General features: G+C 39.4%; 1 protein-coding gene and 1 long non-coding RNA gene across 2 annotated transcripts in view; both read left to right on the top strand.

Annotated features, from left to right (window-relative positions):
• LOC108903019 (uncharacterized) overlaps nt 1-23,121 on the top strand; it is a 28,322-nt gene extending 5,201 nt beyond the window's left edge. The window contains exon 3 of the long non-coding RNA XR_001964178.2: nt 23,058-23,121. This is a non-coding gene — a long non-coding RNA (uncharacterized LOC108903019). The remainder of the gene's footprint in view (nt 1-23,057) is intronic.
• Nucleotides 4,849-8,277, top strand: uncx (UNC homeobox). Its single transcript, XM_018705095.2, has 3 exons — nt 4,849-5,332; nt 5,854-6,029; nt 6,865-8,277. Exons 1-3 carry the CDS (start codon nt 5,074-5,076, stop codon nt 7,894-7,896), a joined length of 1,467 nt encoding a protein of 488 aa, XP_018560611.1. The 5' UTR covers nt 4,849-5,073; the 3' UTR covers nt 7,897-8,277.
• Nucleotides 23,122-24,809: the final 1,688 nt, after the last annotated feature.

The following is a 24,809-nucleotide window of genomic DNA, read 5'->3' as shown; positions in this document are numbered from 1 at the left end:
TTTGCAGCATAAAATTCCATGAGAAAGAACAGCAACAACAGTGGGAAAACTCAAGCTTCAAGTTTGTGCACTGTGCTTCTCAAAAGTTCACAACAAGCTTCAGTCCTGTCTTTCTGTGTCAGAGCATGTCGTCTTGTTTTGCTGCAGTGGAGTTCTACAGTAAATATCTCTGGGGTTTTTCACATTTTTTTTTTGTACAGCAGCAGATGGCCGGGCTGCAGAGTACAGTCACCGCTCCCTCTCTCTCTCTCTCTCTCCACAAGCTCTTTGCAACGTGAAGAAACAGCGAGGGACTGCTGGCTATCCTGCCATCACTTCCAATTTGGCTACAACCAAAATAAACCACACAAGCCTAGCAACTAGTTAGTATTTGATGGTAATAAATAGCTACATTTCTCAAGCCATGTTTCAACTTTATGTCTGGTTTTGTGCACTTGGATTAGTCTCCAAAGTTTAACTCTTATGAAAGTAGTGTTATTCTTTATCACACATCTTGATACACCTTTATAATATGTAGGTAGAAGGTGACCTGAAGGGCAGATGAGCTTGTTTATTTCACCTCTCAGGAAGCTGTGATATTGTTTCAGGGAGTTTTTTTTAGATGTTTGATGCTGTCCATGGTGCTTAAACCCAGACAGACCCATAATTTCTTCCAAACACATACAGAGTCATGCAGAGAAGCTATATGAGCTGCAAGAAGACACCCACAGTGACAGGCAAGACTATATGCACCTATTCACATTCTCACCTAGCCAAACCCATTTGGGATTATATGGAGGATGGCTTAAAAATCTGGATAGGCTACACTTTTCTTTAAATATATAAATATATATATATTCCTGTAGAGTTGAATTATTAGATTGAAGTTGAATAATAAGCACTGAGTCAAACAGCACACCCTTCATCTGCGGAGCTGTAATTAACGGGGGCAAAATGCAGGCGGTGGCGAAGGAAAAAAAAATGCAAATTATTCTGCACAAAGGCTCCTCACAAATTGGCGTCACCATTTCTCAAATTATATCATTACTATATTTTGAAAATGTTAATCTGTTGAGCGGATTTCCCGGGGGAGTTGAGTAAATTAGTTCTATTTCCGAGACTGCCTCTCTGCAAAGGCACGGCAGCGACAAGCACCTCTGATTTGCTGATTACAATTAGACTCCCCAGTTTGGGCTCCTTCAAGCATTGATAATTTTCGGCATATTAAGCACGTTTTAGCAAAGGTGATAAGTCAGTTTTAATTGAAATGAAATTATTATTCTAATGGAAGTTTGGTTATTATTATTAGGAGGCACTAGTCATTCTAGCTTCATTTTTAATATATAAATGCTGGGGAGAGAAAAAAGATTTTGAAGGGCATTAGGGTGTCAGGATTGAATGAGGTAATTTGAAGGGAATTACTTTCTCTTCTATCAGAAATGAACTGAATTAAAAGTCCAAATCAATCGCTTTCACTTCTCCATTCTACTTTGACAGCGGCACAATTACAGATAATTAGATGGGAGGAAACTTTTAATTGTGGGATTAGAGGGAGAGAGAATTTGTAGGATCAGAGGAAAATTTTCGAGGCAGAGTTTCTTGCTTAAAATCGAATCAAAGGATTTGCGAGCTTAAAATGGCAACCAGACCTTTTTTTCCTACTGTTTAATTGGAATTGCATCTAGTTCATCCAAATCATCCAAAACAATTAATTTAGATTTAATTCTATAATTATCATCAAATCGAATAATGTGCAACCTAATTTAGATAGTTAAAAATTAACGTGCGTGAAGTTAATTGAGTAATTAAACTCCTAAACTGCTGCCTATTAATTTGCCTGCCTAATTAAAAATGAATTTGATTCTGTGCGGCTAAAGTAGGCATCAGTGTTGGATGGGCATGTTGATAAGGCCTGTGTCTTTTTTTGGGGTGGGGTGGGGTGGGGTGTATCATTTGAACACCCATATTAAGTTGGCACTCAGATGAATTTCATAGTTATCTGGTTATTAGGAGTCAGGTGAGTGTGCAGCTGCAAAATCCTCTTAGGAGACTCAGCCAAACAGACAAACAACACAAAAAGTTGGCATTAAAGAGACTTATTTAGATAAAGTGCAAGCAGAAGTGGCTGATTTCTGCTTGTGTAGCTGCAAAACTTTGGTGCATATAAAAAGTCAAGGAAAACATGCTCATAATAATGTTTTGGACTTCTTAATTCTTGATTAGAGTTTAAGAAGTGAATGAGTGAGTGTAGAGGGGCTTTGTGTTGTTGGGGGTGGGCTTATGCATGTGCTCCATCAGTGCCACTGCTGTTTTTCTCCACCTAATCCATCACTGTGGTCAGTAGTGGACTTATACAGCCTATAGCAGCCAAGTTATGGGAGTGATTAGAGCAACACTCCTAAATGACCAAAGAAACATTCAATATGAGGCAGCAACAGAGGAAAACAACACTAATGTGTGTAGCTCTGAGTATCACAGATAAACATTGTCTTATCATTGATATGATACACTCTCCAGGCCTCAGTGTGTGTCACAGGTCATAGTATCTTTCAGTTGCTCTTAAGAATGAATTTAAACGTGTCTCTAAAAGGGAAACGGGCTATTTTATCTTATAAACTGTGCTTGAGGTGATGGGTTACAACTGAATAAGCCCTGAGGTTAAAGGCAGTCACACGCAGTGAGATATCAAATGTCAGCAAAAGTAAAACAGCATTAATATTTAGTTGTTTTAGAAAGGATGAGCTGTTTTAGAAAGGATCAGCTCCCACAAAACTGTTTTGAAATCCCACACATTTACACTTACAGTTTATCAAAGGGGGCATCTTCTCCTTTATTTTCTGTTTAAGTGATATAACATAGCTTATTTTAGTAAAATACTTAAAGGGGAAAACAGTGAAATGTGTTGAGGTGTATCTGTCAGCCTCCACCATTTATTTGTCCTGGAGTTTCTCTCTTTGGATGGAAAGTTAATCAATTAGTCTATAGGCCCTGTGCTCTTATTGATTCAGACCAAACAATACATAAATGCAATAAACACGACGTGTCCTGCTGCAACAAAAGACTCAACAAAGGAGGGGAAAACATATTTTTATTATTATTTTCTCCTCTGAACAGCTGCCAAAAGGGCCAGTTATAAAAAAGGTAACAAGGCAGGGCAACAGCGCGACTGAATGCTGGCCTTGTTCGCCTTATTATCGGGTTAATTAAAGCTAGAATCTGACAATGTCACCCGGTTGTAGAAAAACGGATTTAAATGCAATGTCTCTGGAGACTGTGTCAAGGGCTGCTTTTCATTGAGCCCCTGTGTGTGTGTGTGTGTGTGTGTGTGTGTGTGTGTCTGCGCGCGCCCGAGTTGAGTTGGGTTGGGGGGGTGGGGGGTGGCAGCAGCAGCCTATGGTATATGCTTGGAAATTGACGAAAAGCAATTATTGAATTTTAGATGTTCAAAAAAGAAATGAATGGGGAGGAATTATTCATAAGATCTTGTCCATGTGCGTTAAAATTAAAGTTAAAATACAAAGAAGGGGAGAGCTTCAAAGACAAGCCCACACTGCTGCTAAAAAGGAAGATGGATAAATAGGCGAGATCATTTCTGAGGAGTTCATTAAAATGTAGGGCTGCACATTGAAATACAGAGGGGTTGTTATTTGGGCTTGGGGGTCAAGTGACGAGCGGATTATATACTTCCTCATAATAATATTAATTAAACAATTTGCATGCTAATAGGGTAACAATTATCGCAGCTTCTGTTGAGAGATTCAGGTTATTACAACATGCCAATCCGGGTGCCAAGGGTCAGGGAATGAGTGGGGTGCGAAATTTCAACTCTGATTAACATTATGACAGCGCCAGACTTGGGATAAATAAAGTCGAATTAATTATTTGAAAACCTAATGAGCAGATAGGATTTAGGCTAGTCACATATTGAGTGCAGGGGTTGCACAAGTGGAGGAGCTTTCCAATTTCCTGACAGGAAATGTTGTGAATGCCTGTAATGCACATATAACTATGGCATTTTCTACTATTTTATTCTGCTCTCTTGCACTGTCCTTGTGCTTTTGGTCTGCAGTAGTTGAAGCCTGCCTTTATTTGGTCATATATTTTGTTCATAACACATCGTCGCTCGTAACTGAAGCTTTCGCCTTGTAACAGTAAAATATTATAGTTTCACCCTCGCTTTGTGCCTTCAGCAATATCTTAGCCCCCACCCCCTACCCTAAATACATCCATATTTCAGCACTCATCCTATTTGTTTTACGCCCTGCACGTGAACCTGTCTGATTGTAAAGCTTTTAATGTATTTAAATCATGATCCATAACTAACATTGGGGGGGGGGGATCTTAACTCAGTGGTTCCCAAAGTGGGGCTCAGGGACGAGAGGGGGTCTCGCAGTCCACAGAGGGGTTGCAGGCATCCCCGGGGAAAAGAATATATTTTAATTCAACAATACGTTATGAGTTCATATTTTCCAGTTTCTTTTAAAAAGTCAGCTTTCACTTTTCTCTGCCACTTCCTCAATAAAATGTGCCAATATTTAAAATACAAATTAATAATACTGGGAAAAAAAGGAAGAAAAAAGTAATAGGAAATAGCTAAGGTGCTAGCTTGGATAAAAATATGATGCTTTTTCTTGTCCAGTCTGGTCTAATATTCATCTATGTGCAGGTTCTCCTGCGAACAAAAAGTCCGGGAGCCTCTGGCCCAGCCTATCCGCCTGTAGCCTTTCCTTCCCGGGGATTCAGTGAGCCCTTCCTCCCGGTGGGTCCCCCGTGTAGTTGCGATGTAGTTCTTATCAAAGCCCTCCTGTCTTGTTGTGACAGCTCTGATATTGTTTATTGAGGTGGATGTCAGCTTTAATTAGCAATCGATACGGGGAGCGTTTGCAGAGTGCGTCTCTGACGTCAGAGTCCATTACCGCTTCTCATTGGGTCTCATATTCCCAGAGCCTGGGCTAATTATTGGGAGGTTCATGTGGATAAAGTACAGCTCATCCCTCCCTTCACATCATGTCCCCTACTCGTTGGCCACACTCACTGCATGCTTTTTAAATTCCCATCGCCGGCCTCCAGACGTCGTTTCCTTTTGCCTGCGGGATGATGGACAGCAGGATACTGGATCCACCTCACGCCCAGTTCGGAGGCTCTCTCGGCGGGATGGTGGGCTTCCCGTACCATCTGAGCCACCATCACGTTTACGAATTAGCCGGGCATCAACTTCAATCTGCGTCCGCGGTTCCTTTCTCAATAGACGGATTACTTAATGGTTCCTGCACGGCTTCCGTGGGTAATTCCAACCCCCTCTTGTCTTCGGGCTGCGGGATGAATGGAGATAATCAGCAGTACAAACTGACAGGTAAGCCACATTATATACTACACAATAACAATAAGGTTGGCTGGTTGCACAAAGACGCAAACAGAAAGAAACAAAGACAGGATATTGCGATACAAGTTATCCTCTTGGTGGTGTTTTTTTAAGGGCATGCCAAACCTCTCCCTCACACACACACAGGCAAGCAGAGGAGTATTCTTCGCCTCTCACTTCATTTCCATTACCGAAAGCTGAAGATGCACCCAAGCAAAAAAACAATGTTCCTGTCAGTCAGTAAATACTAGAGCAAGGGAAAGCTTGTGTTAACATCAAGCTTTCCTCTTAATTCAGAGAAAGCGAAAGGTTTGATAGAAGCTGCAGCTGCATATGTGTAGTACAGGCTATAGACTGCAAAAATCTCAAATGCATTCTCCTCCTTCAGCTCTAAAGTTCGCAAAACGATTTGCTCGCACATCAACCCGATCTTGTTAAAATGGCTTCAAAATGTGGTAATTTTTAAAAGATAATTTATCCTTTGTTTACATTTGCTCTCATTCTGCTGTTAGACTCGGTGGACCCAGACAAAGATAGCCCCGGCTGCAAGAGACGAAGAACTCGCACAAATTTTACTGGTTGGCAGCTGGAGGAATTAGAAAAGGCTTTTAACGAGAGCCACTATCCGGACGTGTTCATGAGGGAGGCACTGGCTCTCCGATTGGACTTGATAGAATCACGGGTTCAGGTAAATATTTATTTTGTTCCTTTATGTATATTTGTATTCGTGATTTTGAGCTTGTGTGTGTATCTATATTCCTCTGTTTCTTATTTATTGCTTCAGTTTCTGAAAAAATATAGAGAAATCGCTCAAGTAGCACAGGAAAATTTTGGGTCATAATATATATTTAGTAATAATTTTAAAATAATTTAAAGTACAGGCTGCATGTGTGTGTGTCTTGTCTGACCTTTCATGGCTTACGTTAGTCAAATAAATCAATTTTAATTGCGCCTTTATTTTGAAAAATAATATTTTGTCATTTTAATTTTTTTTTTCACTTTTTTTTTTTTTTCAGAAACCATGACTTAATATTTATCACATTGGCCATCCTGGATAAACAAAGACCAGAAATATTTAGGGCATAGTAATCCAGTTTAATTGCATCAATGAATATGTGAACTTATTTTATTATAAGAATATTTCTATTGATGAAAAACAGGGAAGTGGAAGTTTACAAAGTTTTACTCCAATGCAGAGGTTGCATTAGAAAAACATCATTTTTAAGACTTGTAAAACTGACCTGTAGTTCAGTTATTATGTCAAACCAAAGCTTGTTTGTTAGTCCTTATCCCAACTTTTTCCTGCCTTCATGCACAGATTTTTTTTTTTTTTTTTTTAATGAAAGGCCTAATTAAAGGCCTGCCATACAAAACAGTAAGAGCAAGATGTACCCTCACTATTTGTTTAATTACCATATTGTTAGGACATCGACAAATTTTGGTCTAATTAATTTCCCCCTCGTAGTGACAGAAGTGCACATTACACATATTTTCATGGGTTTTTTCTCTCTCTCTCTCTGCAGGTATGGTTTCAGAATCGCAGAGCCAAATGGAGGAAAAAGGAGAACACAAAGAAAGGTCCAGGCCGACCTGCTCACAACGCCCACCCCACCACCTGCAGCGGGGAGCCCATGGACCCGGAGGAGATCGCCCGGAGAGAGCTGGACAGGCTGGAGAAGAAGAAACGAAAGCAGGAGCGCCGGCTGCTCAAGTCCCAGAACAAGCTCGTTTCTGGGGATTTATTTCACACCCCGGGATCAGACAGCGACAGCGGAGTGTCGCATGTGACCGACAGTGAACACAACTCGGGCCCGCCTTTTGAATCTATGGAGGGGCATTCGAGCTGCGACCAAACACCTCACCCTCTCCAGACCCAAAACCAGAACCAAAGACACTTGGACCAGGATGCTGGCGGATCCGAGCTGGACTCGACCGACGCCAGCCACCGGTCAAGCCTGTTCTCCAACAATGACAGAGCTTCCAGCCTGCAGAAACTCAACCCTTTTAGCGTCGAGAGCCTCCTTTCGGACTCCAGACCGAGACGCAACCCCGCGGCCTTACCCTCCTCACGGCCTTTGATAGGGAAAGGACACTTCCTGCTCTATCCCATCACACAGCCGCTTGGATTCATTGTTCCTCAAACTGCTCTGAAGACAGCAACGACAGCAGCAGCGAACTCTGACAGTGACACACCGGCGGAGAGAAACCAGCCCAGTGGCCGCTGCAGCGTCTCCGCGAGCTCTGCGGGATGTAGGAGCAGCTCGCCGGACTCTGCAGACGCCACACAAAAGGGACAGGCGGGATCAGAGGACAAGACAAGTTCACCGCACACCAGCCCGTCCAGGGCCGCCTTTTCCACTGGCAAAAGTACTACTCAGACCTCTGTTATTTGCAGCGATTCGACTTTCGCCCACGAACACAGTGCACAACTCATTAAGCCTGTCGATGCAGACAGAAAAGAGCATTTAGAGAGCAAGGACCACCCCGAGTCTGTCCTCAGTGACAGTCCAGCAGAAACAAAGACAGACTCTAAAGAAGATGTCGACATGGAATAAATCACCGGGGGTAAAAAAAAACGCAGAAACATACAGATATAGCCTCTAAACGACACACTTCATTAGGCCAAAGCTTAACCAGAAACTACATCTTTGCATCTTATCTCTAGGTTTTCCCCAATCTGCTGATATTTTGACAATGGTGTGCTCTCTCTCTCTCTCTCTCTCTCTCTCTCTCTCTCTCTCTCTCTCTCTCTCTCTCTCTGCGAGTGTGTGTGTGTGAGAGTCAGGAGTCTCTAGATATCCTTTAATGTGTGATAACTTGTCAAGAAAAAAAAAACACAAGACCACGAAACCAACAAAAATCCTCAAGAGCTGTAAAAAGGTATTATACTATTTATATATGTAAGGTTTTTCTTAAATAAATCTATTGTATACAAGCACCTCAAACCGTGTGAGACCTTAAATAGCAGCACATAACAGTGCAGCACTACAGTACAGTAGGAAGGGCTTTCTTAAGAAATCTCATGTTGTACTTTGTATATTGCCTTAACAAATTTATTCATCTATAAGCCCCCACTGAAATGAGGTTACGAGCCTGAGGCGAAAAGGACCCGCTCAACTCCTGCAGAGTTTTGATATGAAAGTAATTATTTTCCCGGTGGCTACTGCAGGGGGATTCAGTTTATTTTAGCTCAAAGGGGGTTATAATACATTACCGATTTCTAGTGATATGAAATCACATAAACTTCCAAGAATAATAGAATTAGCATGAAAAGGCCTGGGTGTCAAATTGAAATAGGAAAATAATAGCCCCGGCAGCTGGGAGTGTGTGTGTTTGTGCATATTGGATAGGAGATGGGGATTCGTGGGGAGGCATTTTCATGAGCTTTTTTCCCCCTCCTTCCGTCTTCTTCATCTCCCTCTCTCTCCACTTTGTCAGGGTCCCTTGTAGCAGGGCTATATTAAGATAGATGTTCGATGATATCCCTCATTGTTCTGTCGCTTTACATTGATGTTTCTGTGTTATCAGCCTATTGATCATGCGTCGGCTGTAATAGGACGGGCTGAGGCAAACGTGCCTATTTACAATAGCAGAACACATTTGTTCTAATAGGGTTGGTGGTCCCCAGGGAAGCCGCGCAGGATCTGGGACATCTGCTCCCTTTTGCAATATTAGCAGCGTTGACCACAATATCACAGTCGACCCAAAGAAGAAATGTCGAGGCTGCATGTGTGTGGCGTGTAATAACAGAAAAAATATCTTAAGACAAAAACAAAAACAACATCCAGTCCAGCTATATGTGGAGCTGCCCATAGCTCCTTGTTAAAACCCACAAGCCCCCTTTTTAGTGTTCTCTTTGGGTCTTGATTTGCAAATAAATTGAAAATAATCAGAGGGGTGAGCTTTACGTCTGAGCCGGCGCAAATGAATTTCTGAGCCAGTGTCCCCTTTCAAAATATTTACATAAATTTCGACCCATGCAGCTGTTTGCTCTAGGAAGCAATGTCTTATTAGGTTGGTGTGGGGGGCAGGGGCAGACGCAGCCAACATGGCACACACAGTGAACATGCAGGAGATTAGGGCCTGCTTGGGCTGTGGGGTTAGAGGTGTCTGCATGGTGCTTACAGTGCTGAGATTATAGATGCTCCTAACGTACTTTGTGCTGTTTATTTATTTGTATTATCTTCTGTGATGTATCTATAAGTTTTCAATAATATCCTAGTCACCAGTGAGTTTAAATGATTTTTAATTTCCTATTAACTGAAGTTTCCAGGGCACTTCCAGTTTTATTTCGCTACAACAGCCCAAATATTTTCATTGTTGAATTATAGGAATATTTTTGACCCTACTCAAGAGCGGAATTGCTAAATTCATAGGTTGTCAATTCTTTAGAAATCCAGAGATACAAGGTGTATTTACTAAACTGTAGGATAACCGGGGCCAATTTGAAATAACCCCTAAGATTCTTCGGTGTGTATTTTTCCATGCTACTCTTAGGCTATTTGGGACGTCTGCCCAGTTCATCCATAATTCATTAGCACACTGAATAGGAGTATCGCTGGCTGCACATTGGTGGCCTTAAGGTGAAATTAGCGATTTGCTTAAGTAGTTAAGCTTTTCTTGCCTGAGAGCTGCACGCTGCATGATTCAAGACAAACTATCAATCGATATGCCCAGGCAGCCTCCAGGAGATGTGTCGTCCATGAATCATACTTTATGAATTCAATTTATACCCGGAGAAATTTTCAATTTGAACGCCGGATCATTATGGGAGAGTGTAAATTGTTTTTGCTCTATTATGCATCGGACGCCATCATTTTTCTTTCTAATTACGGAGGTGTCAGGTCGGGCTGTCATGCAGACGCTGATTTTCAATTTAACTGATCATCATGCATTCATTTTCCCATTTGATAAATCTGCTATCTCGAAGCTTCTCCATGCCCGGAATGCTAAAAGAGAGGCACAGATTGGCAAAGTAATAGGGGCCTGTATGCGGCAATAAGTGCAGATCAGGCAGCTAATTTAGCACCTCCTGGTATTTCCATTTCCATTTCTCATTTCCAACTCTCAAAGGAGGAAAAGCAGCCCAAAGGCAGAAAGCTGGTAGGCTTTTCACTATCGGAGAAAGACAGAGAAAAAAATCAACCAAAACGGCTTGTTTTCAACGACACATTTCCCTAAATTAGGATATCAAGCTTAATTAAGGCTAATAGAGTTTTCTCAGTATGTGTTAGTTTTATTTAATAGAAACAAATTTGCGCAATTAATTATGGCCATGATATTGAGAGCCTCTCATTTGCAGCATACGAGCTGCAGCGTCTTCAGAAATAAGCCTCTCATTTTCAAGCTAAATGACTAACCAAATGTTTCTATAGCAGCTTCCATCACAGGCATCATATTGGTTTATTTTCCATATTATATCCAAGTAAACTGAGTCAGATTAGACATAAATTGATCTCTTTTACTGCACCGGATCTTAAATGTAGAATTGTGCTATTTGCATTTATTGCAGAAATGGATTATTATCCATAATGAAATTTTTTTTATTATAAAAACTGCTCTAACCTTTACTTCAAGGAAACACTTTACACAACACAAAAATATATGTGTTAATAATGTTTTCTCGTTATCATGTGGAGTGTCATAGTCTAGGCTATTTCACAATTGCTCTAATGAATTTTCAAAACAACTGTGACAGTGAGTATTTTTACAAGTTTCACGCTCAAATCAACTCAAATGGACAACCTGTGTTCTCGCCATAAATCCGTCTGTCTGCACAGGCTACTCTTGTGCGCTTTGTGTTGCTGTATGAGATCTTAGAGGCTCTGAAGGCTCAGTTTGGATAAGAAAGAACCGTGTCCCTTTAAAAAAAAAAAAAAAAAGGGGGGGGGGGGGGGGGGTCCTCTATAAAATAAAATGGCACTTGACATTTGGCTTCTCCTGCAGCAACTCTGCCATGCCTTTTAGGATTATTTTACATCTCATACTCATTAATGCGCCGGTGGATTTAATCATTCTTATCTTTCCTGTGCATACCTGGGATAAGCCTGAAATTACCATCTGCATTGATTTCTGGACGATCCTTAAAATAATTTTAATTATCTCAGAGTGTTTCGCGAAAAAAATCCCCTCTAATCAAAATGTAGTTAATAACACTTCAATATTCGCACCTCAGGTTTCTGTGTGCTGTCAACGCGAAGAAAAAAAATCCAGAACTCAAATTTAGGCGAATTTAAAGATTCATTAAAATTGTACTTGGTCTAAAGAAGATGCTAAAAAAGATGAATTGACCTTACAGCCCATTCAACCATCTGCACTTTGATTTTGTCTTTAATTTTCACTGACAAAAATCAAGCTGTTTTTTGGGGGGGTTGATGACTTTCAAATAACAGCTAAGCTCACAAAATGTAAAGATATATTTAATTTATTTTTACCCTGGATAGCTGACTTAAAAAGTCTGAACATATCTGCTTCAGTAAGCTCAAAATATCACATCTTTATTTATGTTGATGTAAAATATCATAATGCCTATGATGTAAGTAATGGTTTCCACAAACTTTGTGTACTGAGTAAATCTCCTTCAGTTATGAAAACAATTCACAACACACAGGAAAACACATGGCATACAATGGAAATGGGAGGAAAAAAACTATTTCATCATATACTGTGGGGTGCTGGTATGCACTGAGATATAAGTAAGGATACAAGTTTAGCTTTTTTATTATTACTTTGCATCAGAGTTGACCAGCTGCTGTAGTGACATGATACACCAATTGTCATGACAGTACAGATGTCAGCTTTCTGATAAATAAGGTATTCCACATTACCTTCCTTAAAAAAAAGCTCTTTAAAATTGAACAAATATCTCAAACAAGTGCATTTCAGATCTACAACATTGAGGCTAAAATGATTGACCATACAGAACACTGCATTTACTGATTACTTGTGGTGTGAGAAATGTGACCTAAGAGTAAAAGATAAAAATATAATAGTAATGAGGGAACAATGAGAGACCACATTCTGTGAACAGATTCTATGAGGTTAAAAAGATAGATATTGGCAAAAGGGCAAAAATCTATTTCTAAACTTGCTTTAGAGGCTGATTACTGTTGTTATATTCACACATTTTCTATTTTTGATAGCTTTTTCCCTCATATTGTAAGTGTAAGAGAGTGGCCTACAAACAAAAACAGAGAAACAGAAACTTTAATGTTAAAGTTTGAGAACTAGTGTTAGCAAAACGTGACAATACAGTATACTGTCTCTCAGTGAGTAATCAAACAATTACAATTGTCTTTTTACTTTGAAGTTGAAGAATGAGGAGGGGCTGGTAGTTTTCCTAAGTGCAATAACACATCATTTCCCTCTTTCTTTTTAAAAATGTCTTTCTCATTAAATATTACACATTTCTGCATTATGCCGGCTCCATATTGTCTTGGAATAGCTGTAGGGAAGGATTACATATTAGACTCCTCTTCACAATAAGTGCCCTTGCATTCTTGTATGATGACGTGAGAGGTTAGAGGAGTCTTTTCAAAGTGGTCACACCTGTTGCTACCTGTCTGGCCTCATTATCTAAAGTGACTTTTATTGTGCTTTTGGATTACACAACCTAACAATTTAAAGGGAAAAGAAAATATTAGAAAAAATCTGATCAGATTATGTGTAGGAAAAAAGTCTTGGTGGTTTAAGGGTGAGAGGGTCTTATAAGGCAACTGTAGCAGATGTGTTTGGACATAGATTTAAAAGCAAATGAAAAAATTACCCTCTGATGGTTCATTGTCTTTAGGACTTAAACCTGACAGCTTCCTCCTCTCAGAAAACTATGGTGAAGTCATCATGTGTCAAATGTTTGAAGAGATGTGAAGTGATATTTGAGCAAGTTTTACGATGTCCCTTTCTGACGTTCTACTACAGTATCTTAGTATCATGAATTCTTGGAAGACCGTATAAAAGTACTTAAGTAATGGCTAATTTTGAGGAGCAATTTGACAGCAATTGTCCCAGATTGTCATAGCTATCAAGTCTTGCACGATTTCTCTACCTGAAGCTTGCATACTGATTCGGCTAGGTGAATTTGTGACTTGAAAACATCAGTCCACATCTCAATGTGAGATAAATAGAATAATAAACCAGATAAACACACCCAGTTTGGGATGTATTTCACTGTGTGGTGAGTCCAAATGCCCTTGTTAGGGTAGCCTTGGAACTTACTGTATGTACAGTTGGTATAGCTTGTCGAGGGTAGGCTGTACATTAAAGGTATAGTTTAAAATCAAATATCTTCTTGATGACTGACATTCAAAAATGAAGCAGCAAATGGGCAAAGAAAATGACATATTTAAGCCACTACAAGCCTCACTTACTAGAAAGGCTGCTGACTTTTGTCTGGCAGTGTGGTAAGCATTATCTTATAGCTTACATGACTGCTCACTTTGAATGGCAGAGAGGAATGTGAAAGAGGTCTGCAACATCTTCTCAGGTGCCTTTAAATGACGTCTGAGAGGTCAGTCTTCTGTTGCTGATAATTAAAACTGGTGGCATGTGCTCTTTTTAAGAGTAGACATAAGATTTGTGTTATTTTGAAACTATGGTTCTGTTAACACATAAGTTATGAGAATAATAATGTCTTGCATTAATATATAGAAATGTTAATACAACGTTGTAAGGCAATATATCTATACATGCAAGTCTATACATATCTGTCTACGTAAGCAAACCAATTAGCACCTTCTCTCGTGATTCTATTTTTGAAAGAATATGGTCGAAACAATTTACAATGAAATACATGGTTTCTAATTGGCTCCATTTTCATGTTTGTGTAGGCTAATTGGCAGACTATTGCCCACATGTAGATGATGTATTTAGAGTCTTCAGATATCCTTCTGGTGGCCTCTTCAGTCCTTTGTACAACATCAGCATGTGGTACTCTAGATTCCAGTTTTTAAATTGATGGTGCACACTTTCTTTACAGGTATGTATGAACTGTGGTAACTGCACCACCAGCATATGGATCCTCCAAGTCCTTCAAATGTTCAGATGCAACTGTTGTGCACTGGCAAAATACATTTTGAGAAAAAACATGATGCAGTTCTTGCTCTTAATCAGTATAGTAGATAAAATGTTCATGTTGAACATATCTAGAAAATGTTCACTTTCAACATATATTCATTACGAAAATAATACACCTAACTAAAAAGCACTTAGTAAAGGTCAGGTAGAGAATTTGGTCATGGTTAAATTCTCAGATGGGACATAAATGCTAGCTTGGAGTTGAACATTTTAAATGTCTATCCACCTCCCCAACCTCCACACTCCTACTTCCTACAATGTCATTAATGTTGCATGAGATGCATAGGAATTAAATTTTTTCGAGACATGGCTGTGGAGCTATCGAGAATAACCCACATGACCAGCAACAAGCTGCCACAAGGCCAAGATGACACGCTTGGTGAAGAGCTTGCGGATTAATCACACGGATACAACTTCAACAGTGAGATCCAGGACCTGCCAGAACATGAGACAGCACATAATCAGACTAGACCCTCCATGTGCTCGTAGCTAAACGAGAGTATGAGATATAGGTGGAGTTGGGGTATCAGTCTGGGAGTGGCTTTAGTTCAACAAGAATGTGAAAGCAATCCCCAATCCAAGAGGGAAGAGTGACACTGACAGAAAACTCCAGGCAATAACAGCAATCGGCCTCTCTTCTAAAAGGGTTTGGTAGAGTACGCAATGACCAGTAGCTATGATTAGCCAACTGAGGCAGGAGCTTAGGCCCTTGAAACAGCTTTTCAAGGAGGCAGGAGACAAAGTGAGGGAACACTAACACTAGTCCTTCATGTCACAATGAAGAGGAACCTTTCCATCATTTAGAGGGCAGAATATCATAAGAAACAAGACCATGAAACAGGCAAAGGTTAGGTAAAAAAAAAAAAAATAGGATCCTAGATGGACATTCCAGACTCAAGAATTTCAGCACTGGAGCACAGCAGTTTTGTTTTTAACTGTATGCATCTAAGGACAAGTTAGGAAACCACCTTTGCTCTCACTCCTGCTCTAGGTGCAGATATTCATGTGGACTGTTTTGCACAATCATGTTTTGAGAGTCAAAAGGCCTGAGCCATCCCTAAAACCACCATACACCTGCAGGATTCTGGTTCTTGGTGATGAGAAAGGAGAGGTGGTTTTCTGCTTATGCCATTTATCTGTCCAAGCAGGAACAAGTTACTACTCGCAGCAGTGGGCAAATTAGTGCAGCCAGGTAACTTCAGTTCTAGAGGTCTCAGTATGGGATTTCATAGTTCAATAACCCTATAATGCCTTTGATGCTTTCTTGCTGGATCTATGTGAATCACCACCAGGCTGCATGTAGCTCAGAAGAAGAACCCTGGAGGAGGAACATCCTCAGCCTCAGAAACTATCTTTTGTTCAATAACCACATCCCAAAGGCCTGTAGAAGCATCATCCAAGGCAAGACACTGCTGTGATCCAGGGAAGAAGAGGACACAGCTCCAGAGCAATGTCCCATGTGGACTTCTCAGAACAGCACAGGACTGGTAGCAGATTTAGGGGGGTTACATATTCTCAGAAACCATCATATTGACTGCAGTTGGGCAGAAAGTTTAAAAAAAAGGAGCAGTTTGAAGTATCTACACAGTTGGTCAAAGTTTAGCAAGCTGTTACCCAAAAAGGTGCATTCAGATTGAATCTGAATGTTTACTTTGCTTGTCTATGCGATGGACACAAAGTCTGATGTCAAAATGTGCCAGCTCTGAAGCTCAACATGCTATAGGAGCTTAGAATGGCATTGTGGTTGGCCATTCAATGTTGCCACCTATATGGATTGTGGACATTATGGCATTGATGGGGTTAAATGTGTTCAGATGAGCCATCAAATGGAGCAACAAAAAGTGATTGTTGTACCACTCAGCTCATAGAAGCCAGCCTACAGTGCGCAGCACTAGCATGGGAACATAAAGACATAGCAAGATTCATTCTTAACCGAAACAGCTAGTTTGGTAAGTTAGCAGTGCTTGATTTAAGACATTTAGTCGAAGAGAGTAACAATTTCTATCACCACTTGATACACCAGCTATAACTTGAAACAGAGAAATGTCAAGATATTCATAGTTGTCCCTGCCCCTTTGCAACCACTGAGTCAAGTCTTTTGTTGGTTGTATACTGTGTTTCCTTTTGTTTGCACATTTGTCAGTTATAAGGTGATATGGAAAGAGAGCTTAAGGCAACAGTAAATGAAACACCCTCACTCTGCAAGCTGAGATGGTTGGAGAGTCGTCCAATCACAAGTTGGATGTGGGCAGATACTATGAGCACCTACATAGGCAACCACAAATTTCTCTGTCAACACAAATGGCATAAGCCACTATCTCCAAAAAACAGGTAAATATTGGCTGCTTCTGTAGTGCGCACTTTACTTCCAGAGAACATAGTGTGGGTTTACAGAAACTGTCAAAAAGTTAATTTATGAAATTCCTTGAGTGATGCCACAGAACATCCAGTTGCGATAGTCCGTGTCAGTGCAGGGGGGTATTGTGGCTTTTATCCAGAGAGGTGCTGTCCATGAGTATAGAAAGCTGTTTTCACCAACATCTCCACCTTCAGCTTGTATCTCATGCATATGGTATACTAGGTCTGGGCAGTAATTCAGTTTGATACAGATATGATTATTATTGCACTATTGCTTTAGAAATTCTGCTGCCTTAAATAATGATTGATAGAAAATGGTTTTATTTTATACATTTGGGAATTTTTTTCTGATGTAAAGCTTAACAGTGAAACACATCACTGCATCAAACTTATCAATCTACATATGATGCACAGTATGTCATATTGTGCGACATCATACCAATAATGAATCAACATTACAAAAATGAACCTGCAATTAACACCTTTGGTTATTTGTCTCTATTAAATATTACAATCCTCCATCGCTGAATCTCTGGTCTCATTAAAAGCTATTAAACTTTTTTTTTAATATACTGAGGAAACAACAAACCATAAAGCAATTAAATGTAACAAAAATATCATCAGGTTAGGCCTTAGGTTGATCCTAAATAGCATCTTGACGAGTATTATTATAATTTTTTTTATTTTTGTAATTAATGGGCCAAAATCATGGTAGACATCTCATGTCTCAATTCAACACATTTTCCCAATGAAAACTGGCATTTTAATAGGGATACCTGTGGTATTCTTTTCATGCGCTGGCACTAGCAAACCTCATATCTGTATTCAGTAACAACTCTTAATCTAAAAGCTGCCTCTACCTGGTAAAAATTTGAAAATTCTGTATAGCTCTTTACACACCAGTCAACAAAAAATGAAAATTTAACTGGGATCCATGTCAGTGTTAGGCTACTGTGTAAACACTTGCTTTGGTAGCTGGCATATGTCAGTTTAATCTGCAACACTGAGACAAGTAAACTTCATCTTTATCCCAATTATTGCTGTTTTTTTGCGATTAGTGTGAGCTTGCTTTCCACAGTATTGTTTGGAATATTTTGTTTATGCACATATACATGGATATTTGTGATCGAGACGTGAAGGCGCATATAAGCAGCATTTACCGAATCGAACCTTAACCGGAATATCAGCTATTATCTGGAATACTGTGTGCATGTAAATGTTGTCATTGGGGGCTTACCGCTTGGTGGTGATTTATATGAAAAAGTCAAGCATTTTCCTTCCTCGACTTCCCAGGGAATCTGTGCCCTAGAGGTTAATGAAGTGTGAAGTGTGAAAACTTCCTGAGATGGGATGAGTTAAATAGTGTTCTCAGATGTTAAAGCGACACTGTCCAAATTTATTTGTGTGTGTCAGTTCTTTCTAAGTCTTAAATCTGGCAAACATGCCCCATGGGCCGTCTGCTACCACTGTTAGGGCTAATGCCATCTTGTGTGTTCCAGTCAGTCCACATAAATGGATGTAATAACAAGATCTAAATAAGGATTCGAATTGAATTCATGGAATTTACTGACATTTGTTTTACTGTTCAGTGTTTATAATTTTAAATATATTAAGAAATCTCACATGAAAAGGTAAACCAACACCATGTGTCTTCATATGGTGGATTTGAGCACAATTTTGCAAGTTTGAATGTGATCAAGAATAATGTCTGAATATGAGACAAAGCAGTTTAAAACTACATTTGAAATATATGATGACTGTAGGTGTTAGGCAGGTTAAAGAGAAATGTGACAAACTACTGATATATGTATTAGCTAATAGCCAAAATATTACATAGTATCTTTGGGTTATATCTTCAACAAAGATCATCAGCAGTTTGTTCTATATCTGACAATGGGTTTGATGAAACTGTCAGAAGGTTAACCTGACAAATAACTGCAGTGCCACAATTATTTGCAATGCAAAAACAACAAATATTTGCATTGAAAAATGACACCACTTAACCTTTGCAATAGATATTAAGTAAATGATTTCACAGTTTCACCAATTTCACAACTTAAAATAACTGGTATGACTACAATAATAAAAATTTTAATAACAATAGCAACAACAATGATATATTGATAAAATCTTTCCAATGATATATTCCAACCTAACAGTTTGACCTCTATAATGATACAATATCTGCCTAAGGGAGACTTCACTAATAGACATTTTTGGTTGCAATTAAAAATGGTTCCCATGAAAGGCCTGACATGTCCTCTAAGGCAAGAGTCTCAGACTCGGCTCTTTCCTTTCGTCATTAAAGTGGTATTGCAAATGTTCTTAGCACATCAAGGCCAAGACCTCAGATCTCACTATTACATGCACATTATTTAATCCTTGGGCTCTCTGGTAGTACTGACATGTACAATTTCTGTCATTAACGTGCCTGTAAGCTCAGGGATGGACCAGACTCAGAGATCCACTTGAGGTCCAGTTTTTCATTTAATGGCCCAGGGGAAGTAGGGTTCAACTGGCCCTTAAATGTTACTATAAAAGTGTTCTGTAGAGGAGCATGTTATGGCTCTGTAGCCGTCCCAATCGATCACATTAAGGCTAAGGAAGTGGTGAGATGTGACAGCCCAGAAACATTTCAATACTGACACAGTGTGTCTGAGAGCTTCAGGCACACTTCTGAAAATAAAAAAATGCCTTGTATCAGTCCTGTAAATGGGTGTGATTAGTCATAAAGGAGCTTATTGTGCAGAGGCTGGAAGCAAATTAGAGGTGATAGTGGGACAGAATCAATGCTGTTTACCTCTTGGAGGTGTGAGCATATCCATCAGCAGCACTGAGGATGGCCGAGGAGCCCTCCTTCCCAGCTTGTTATTGACAGTTTGAAGAGGACCTGAGGAAGGAACATTTTAAGACATAACATTCATTTCTCTGATATCGATGAGCAGACAGGGCTTTCAAAATAAGTGATTAAGAAAGGGAAGAAATAATTAAAACACCACCTGCAGCTTCTTAAGCCAGACGTATAGGCAGTCAAGAGAAATACATGCAGTACAGTCACATTCTCCCCTTTCTTTAAATCCAGATAGTGTTATGAACTCAGTATCAGAATTTTTTTTTCCATGCACTGGTCCCCAGTAGGTTTACTGTTTGCAGATTTGGTTCTTTGAATTTATTTATTTACTGATTTGGAGGCTAAATTTGCAAGAAGGACAGATGGTAATGTGTTCATTAGATCTTTGTTTTAATGATTCAGAGTGATGTTTTAGTTTTAGTGATTCAAAACTGTCCTAACTGTGTATCAGTCGTGACCAAATTTGTGATGATCTAATGTGATGCTTAACCCATTCGTGGCATTAGTAAGTCATGGTAATAAAGCATCCTCTGACACCATAAAGAGCCATAAATGAATTATGTATGTCATATTCAGCACAGTTGGACAAAAAAAAACTGTATTTTACACCATCACATCAAACAAAAATTGCTAAATGTTACAGATATCCATGTTTTTGCCCAATTGTTTTTCTATATATGTTTTCAAGAATGCTGATATAATCCATAAGGGTATTTTAAAGGTTTTTCCTCTCCTGACAATACATCAAATTTGTCACACAGACCCTTCAAAAATTGTGTGCAGAAGCAAACATGTGTAGCTTAATCTGTCTGCCTGTTACAACAGCACCCATAGCTGCTAAATTGCTGTTCTGTGCCACAAATGTTTGTTGGTGGTTGTGTCACCAGCAGTGGCTGGAGAATACACCAAACAAGTCAATCACAAGGAAAGTCACATACTGGGAGAGAGACAACATTAAGGAAATAATAGTATAACTTCCAGCAAAGAGGTGAGCTGACCTAGTTCTGGCGGTAGACTCACAAGCCACAGTGTGTCTCAGAGGAATGGATTCTCCTCCAGAGGAAGGTGACTTTGTCCTTGATGGAAGGCAGTCAGTGGCCTCTCTCATGCGCAATGCTAGTATTTCCTTCAAACAGGCACATACTGTATGATGCCAAGCCCAAGTAGTAGGGTTTGAGGATGCTTTCAGAAATGCTCTGTAAAATGAGACTGGCATACAGCCATTGATTGTTCATAATATATATGTAACATTGTATGGTTTTTATAAAGTATCAAAGCTGGGAAAACATAGTTGTGGAAAGTTTGCTAAACCCTTACCCCAAGCAGTGATTGTCCAGTCAGAGGTTAACAACCTCTGACTGATGTGACAGGTCTGTCAATCTTGATTTCTTGACATGTTGAATGGGTAGTCATTGGGCTGTTATGATAGTGATACTCTGTATTATATACATATATTATACATGTATTATAAAGAGTTTGGGTGGTGGTTTCTCTTTTTACCCTCAAAAATACTGGACTGACATTAAAAAAGCTCTGTTCTCCATTAGCACTTCCATTGTATGTTCCTGCTACTATATCAGAGAGTAGGCTAATGTTAGCAGCTCTGTCCCGCTCTTTGGTTTGGGGAAGTTTACACTCCAACAACCCCAGCCAATATTATGTGAGATAGCATTTTGTTTCTCTTGAAGGGTTGAAAGTGCAAATATGTTGTTTGAAAATACAAACAAGTATGTCAGTCAAGCAGGTCACCAAGAATATGTTAGAATGTATTAACAGTGTGATCTTACCTTTTCCCTTGGTAGCACTCAGAACAATTAGCTTTTCACTGAGCAATGTTAGCTATTTAGCTATTTTAGCTATTTCCATGTTATATCATCAGCTGGTGAGGATGCTGACTTTTTGCCCAAGTAGTTTACTCAGTCTGTTAGCACAATATCCATATGTAAAGTGCCTATTTAATACCTCTTTTACATTTTTTTTTTTTTTTTGTATTTCAAAACAAATCATCTTGAAAAGAGTCTTGACGATGGCATCTCCAACTATCTCATGAAGTCAGCATTAGCTTAATGATAACATCTGCCAGTCAGAGTTGTAAATGAGAAGCCTGCTTTTGTCTACCACCATTTGAAATCAGAGGCCTACTGGTTTGAAAATTACTTAGAATTTCCAGTGATAAATCTGCCTCCGTTATTATTAGCAAATGGTCAGTTAAAGGTTAAATGAGTTTTTGATCTTTTGTTTCTCCTCAGAACATCAGAGCTCAAACTTTAATAATTTATTGATAAAATGTGGGGCAAACATTTATCATTGTTTTTTGATAGTCTGCAGCCTTACTGGGAATTTTTTTTTATTCTGTTGAGTAATTGATGGAAGTGTTTCTCAGAGGAGGTCTAATTTGACAACTTCATCAGACTGAGCGCTCACAGGAGTCATGTGTAGTCATGTTTCAGATTTTCAATATTGTTTTAGTGGAGATAGCCCACCTGCTGAGACCATTCTAAACAACTGTTTAGAAGTTGGCAAATGTAATTTCCAAATATTGTTAAAAGCATCCTTTTTCTAAAAAATAATTGTCCAGACAGCACACAGTTTCTGACAACAGCCTGATCTGTCATAGATCTTACAGCATGTCTGCAAATTCAAGATATCCTCCACTACAAAAGTGCTTTCCCATTAATGAACAGAACATGAGCTGAGGAAATTATTCCTTGAATTCTCTGGGCAGATAATGATTCTCATCTTTATCAGTGGTTTATCTTCTAAGGTCAAGATTAAAGTGAAAAGTGATGTGAACCCCCAGTGTCTCCAATTAAGCGGAGAGAGAGGGGGAGAGAAAGAGAGAGGGAGTGAGAGAGAGCAGAGGTGGACTCCTCTGTATTACTCTGCTTTCCAGTCTCTCAAGTATCCCTGAGAAATAGAAAACAACACAATTAAATTATGACACCTGACACCTAGACCTCACATCAGTGTGAATCATAATGGACTAACCGCTGAAAGTGAGATGCTGTCAGACGATTAATGTGATCACACACATTAGCACCTTTCCAACTTGACATCTTTTGATCTTTTTTTTTTACTGTTCTTCATAAAGACCTCAGGATATATATGTATAAAAACTGTGCATAGTTTGAAGCTTAAGATGAAAAAAACACTACATTGCTCTGATATGTCTCCATGTGGTATCTATTAAGTCATTTTCTCAGTACAAGCGCATACCCTCAGCAGGTAGCCAATTGCTTACAGGCAGAAGCAGCCCTGTCTTTCCATTTCTGCTGTGCTCCCACTGTGTTTCAGACCAACTAATAAAAGCTCTTACAGAAAACCTCTGCATGAGAAAGGTGTCAGGAGCTGAGGTCTCATTTTTCTACAGCTTTACAATACTTTGATTATAAAATTTTACTCTGTGCAGTGTCTTAAAGTTTCTCTTTTTTTCAGACTTCTCAAATCTCAGATCTACAATTTGGCCAGTGATTCTCAGAGGGAATACTCCAGCACATAGTAAGTAATGCTTTTAATGTTTCAACAGCAGTGATAGTTTAGTACAAGAAGTTATAACATAATTTGATGTTCTATTAAGTATAAATCACATATGATTTCTTTAATTTAATTTGTCTTACTTAACCATACAGGCTTGCCATTGAATATAACCTCTGACTGTAGTCTTCCCATTTCTTTCTGTGGCTGGTAATGAATTAAGAAGCCTACAAGGTTTTACACACAGGGGTGCTACTAGAAATTCTGCTTCCTCTGACAAAATGTCACACTAGACAACCCCACCCTCTTATCATATAACAGTAGAGTATCACCTCAATGGTACCCGCCACCTCGGGGTCCTATTAAGAATACTCAGTGCATTTTCATGAGACCCACTACCAGTGCCCCAAATTAAGACTCTTTCAACACCAGTGAAAATAGCTGCCTAGAGCAGCGCCTCCCCACTGAGTGGTTGAAGGGAGCTCTCAATCAAGTGATGGAGGGGAGTTGTGACCATGTATATTTTAATATATAACCAATCCAATACCTAATGAGTAACTACACTACACTTGCTAACAGAAGCATATACTGCAAGTTGTAAGCTATTCTGGCATGAAGCTGTTATTTACATTTATTTTCAGTTTTACCTATTATTGAATCATAAAACCTTTTTAATACAGATCATGTTTATAGTACAGTATGTTGGGAATTATGAGAGGCCAGCAAACTCCATATACAGTACTGACAGAGTGATAAAGTTACAAGTTGGCCTGCCCTAAACCAGTTGTAAAACTAATGGTTAAGTGAGTCAAACAAGCACATGCCCACATAGCCTGAAGCTGCAACCAAACTAAGATCTGCCTGGTGAAATTCACTCACGAGGCAAAAAGCAGGGGCACAGGAAGTAGCATGGGTGGGGCTGCAAACATAAACAGTGGGGGCTAGCATGGCTAGCAGTCCACAAGCCTTGTAAATTTTATTCATCAAACATTTGACTCATTACTTCTGCTGTGTCCTTGCAGTGGTGAGCAGACCTTCTCTGACATTTGTATTATTTTGCTGTGAAGACTTTATCATATAAAATTAGCAAAAAAAGCAAGAAAGAATTTAAACAAGCAGTATCTCCTGAATGAGAGGTCATTTGCATCCTGTCTCTCAAACTGGCTGGACACTGGAGAACCTCATGTAAAAGTTCAGTTAGTTTAACTTTGCATAAGCAAAAGAGATGGATCAGTGACTGAGCCAAAATAAATGTAAACACCTGTGCAGGTGTTTAGGACCTTTAATTTTAAATCAGCAGTGCTGAGGACAGGGGGTGAGTGAATGGTCCTCGAAAGTGAAGTGTCTTCACCACTAAGCAAGGCTATCAGTCCATTCTAACTCCAATGTGAATCAGACCCTTCAGCATGTCACGAACAGCAGTTTATTGCTCTGCATAGTGTTCTCACCTTCATCTTTCACCCAGTCCACAATTCTCTTCCTCCTAAAAACCTCTCTGCTTTTCTTGCTATACAATAGTTTTATATTAGTGGTCAAAAGAAATCCAGTGTCCCTGGTTCCTAACATTTGTACTTCATGAATTATGCACATACTTACTTTGCTCATTGTAACTAGTATTTGTCTTTTTTTTTTTCTTATACATGCAGTGTAGCTCCTGCAAATACATTTTTGAAGGAGGTCAGATTATAGGTTTGTTTGCAGTGCAGTGCAATT

Source organism: Lates calcarifer, linkage group LG11 (genome assembly GCF_001640805.2).
Source record: "Lates calcarifer isolate ASB-BC8 linkage group LG11, TLL_Latcal_v3, whole genome shotgun sequence".
NCBI classification, from domain to species: Eukaryota; Metazoa; Chordata; class Actinopteri; family Centropomidae; genus Lates; species Lates calcarifer.
This window is presented reverse-complemented; position numbering and strand designations above follow the sequence as displayed.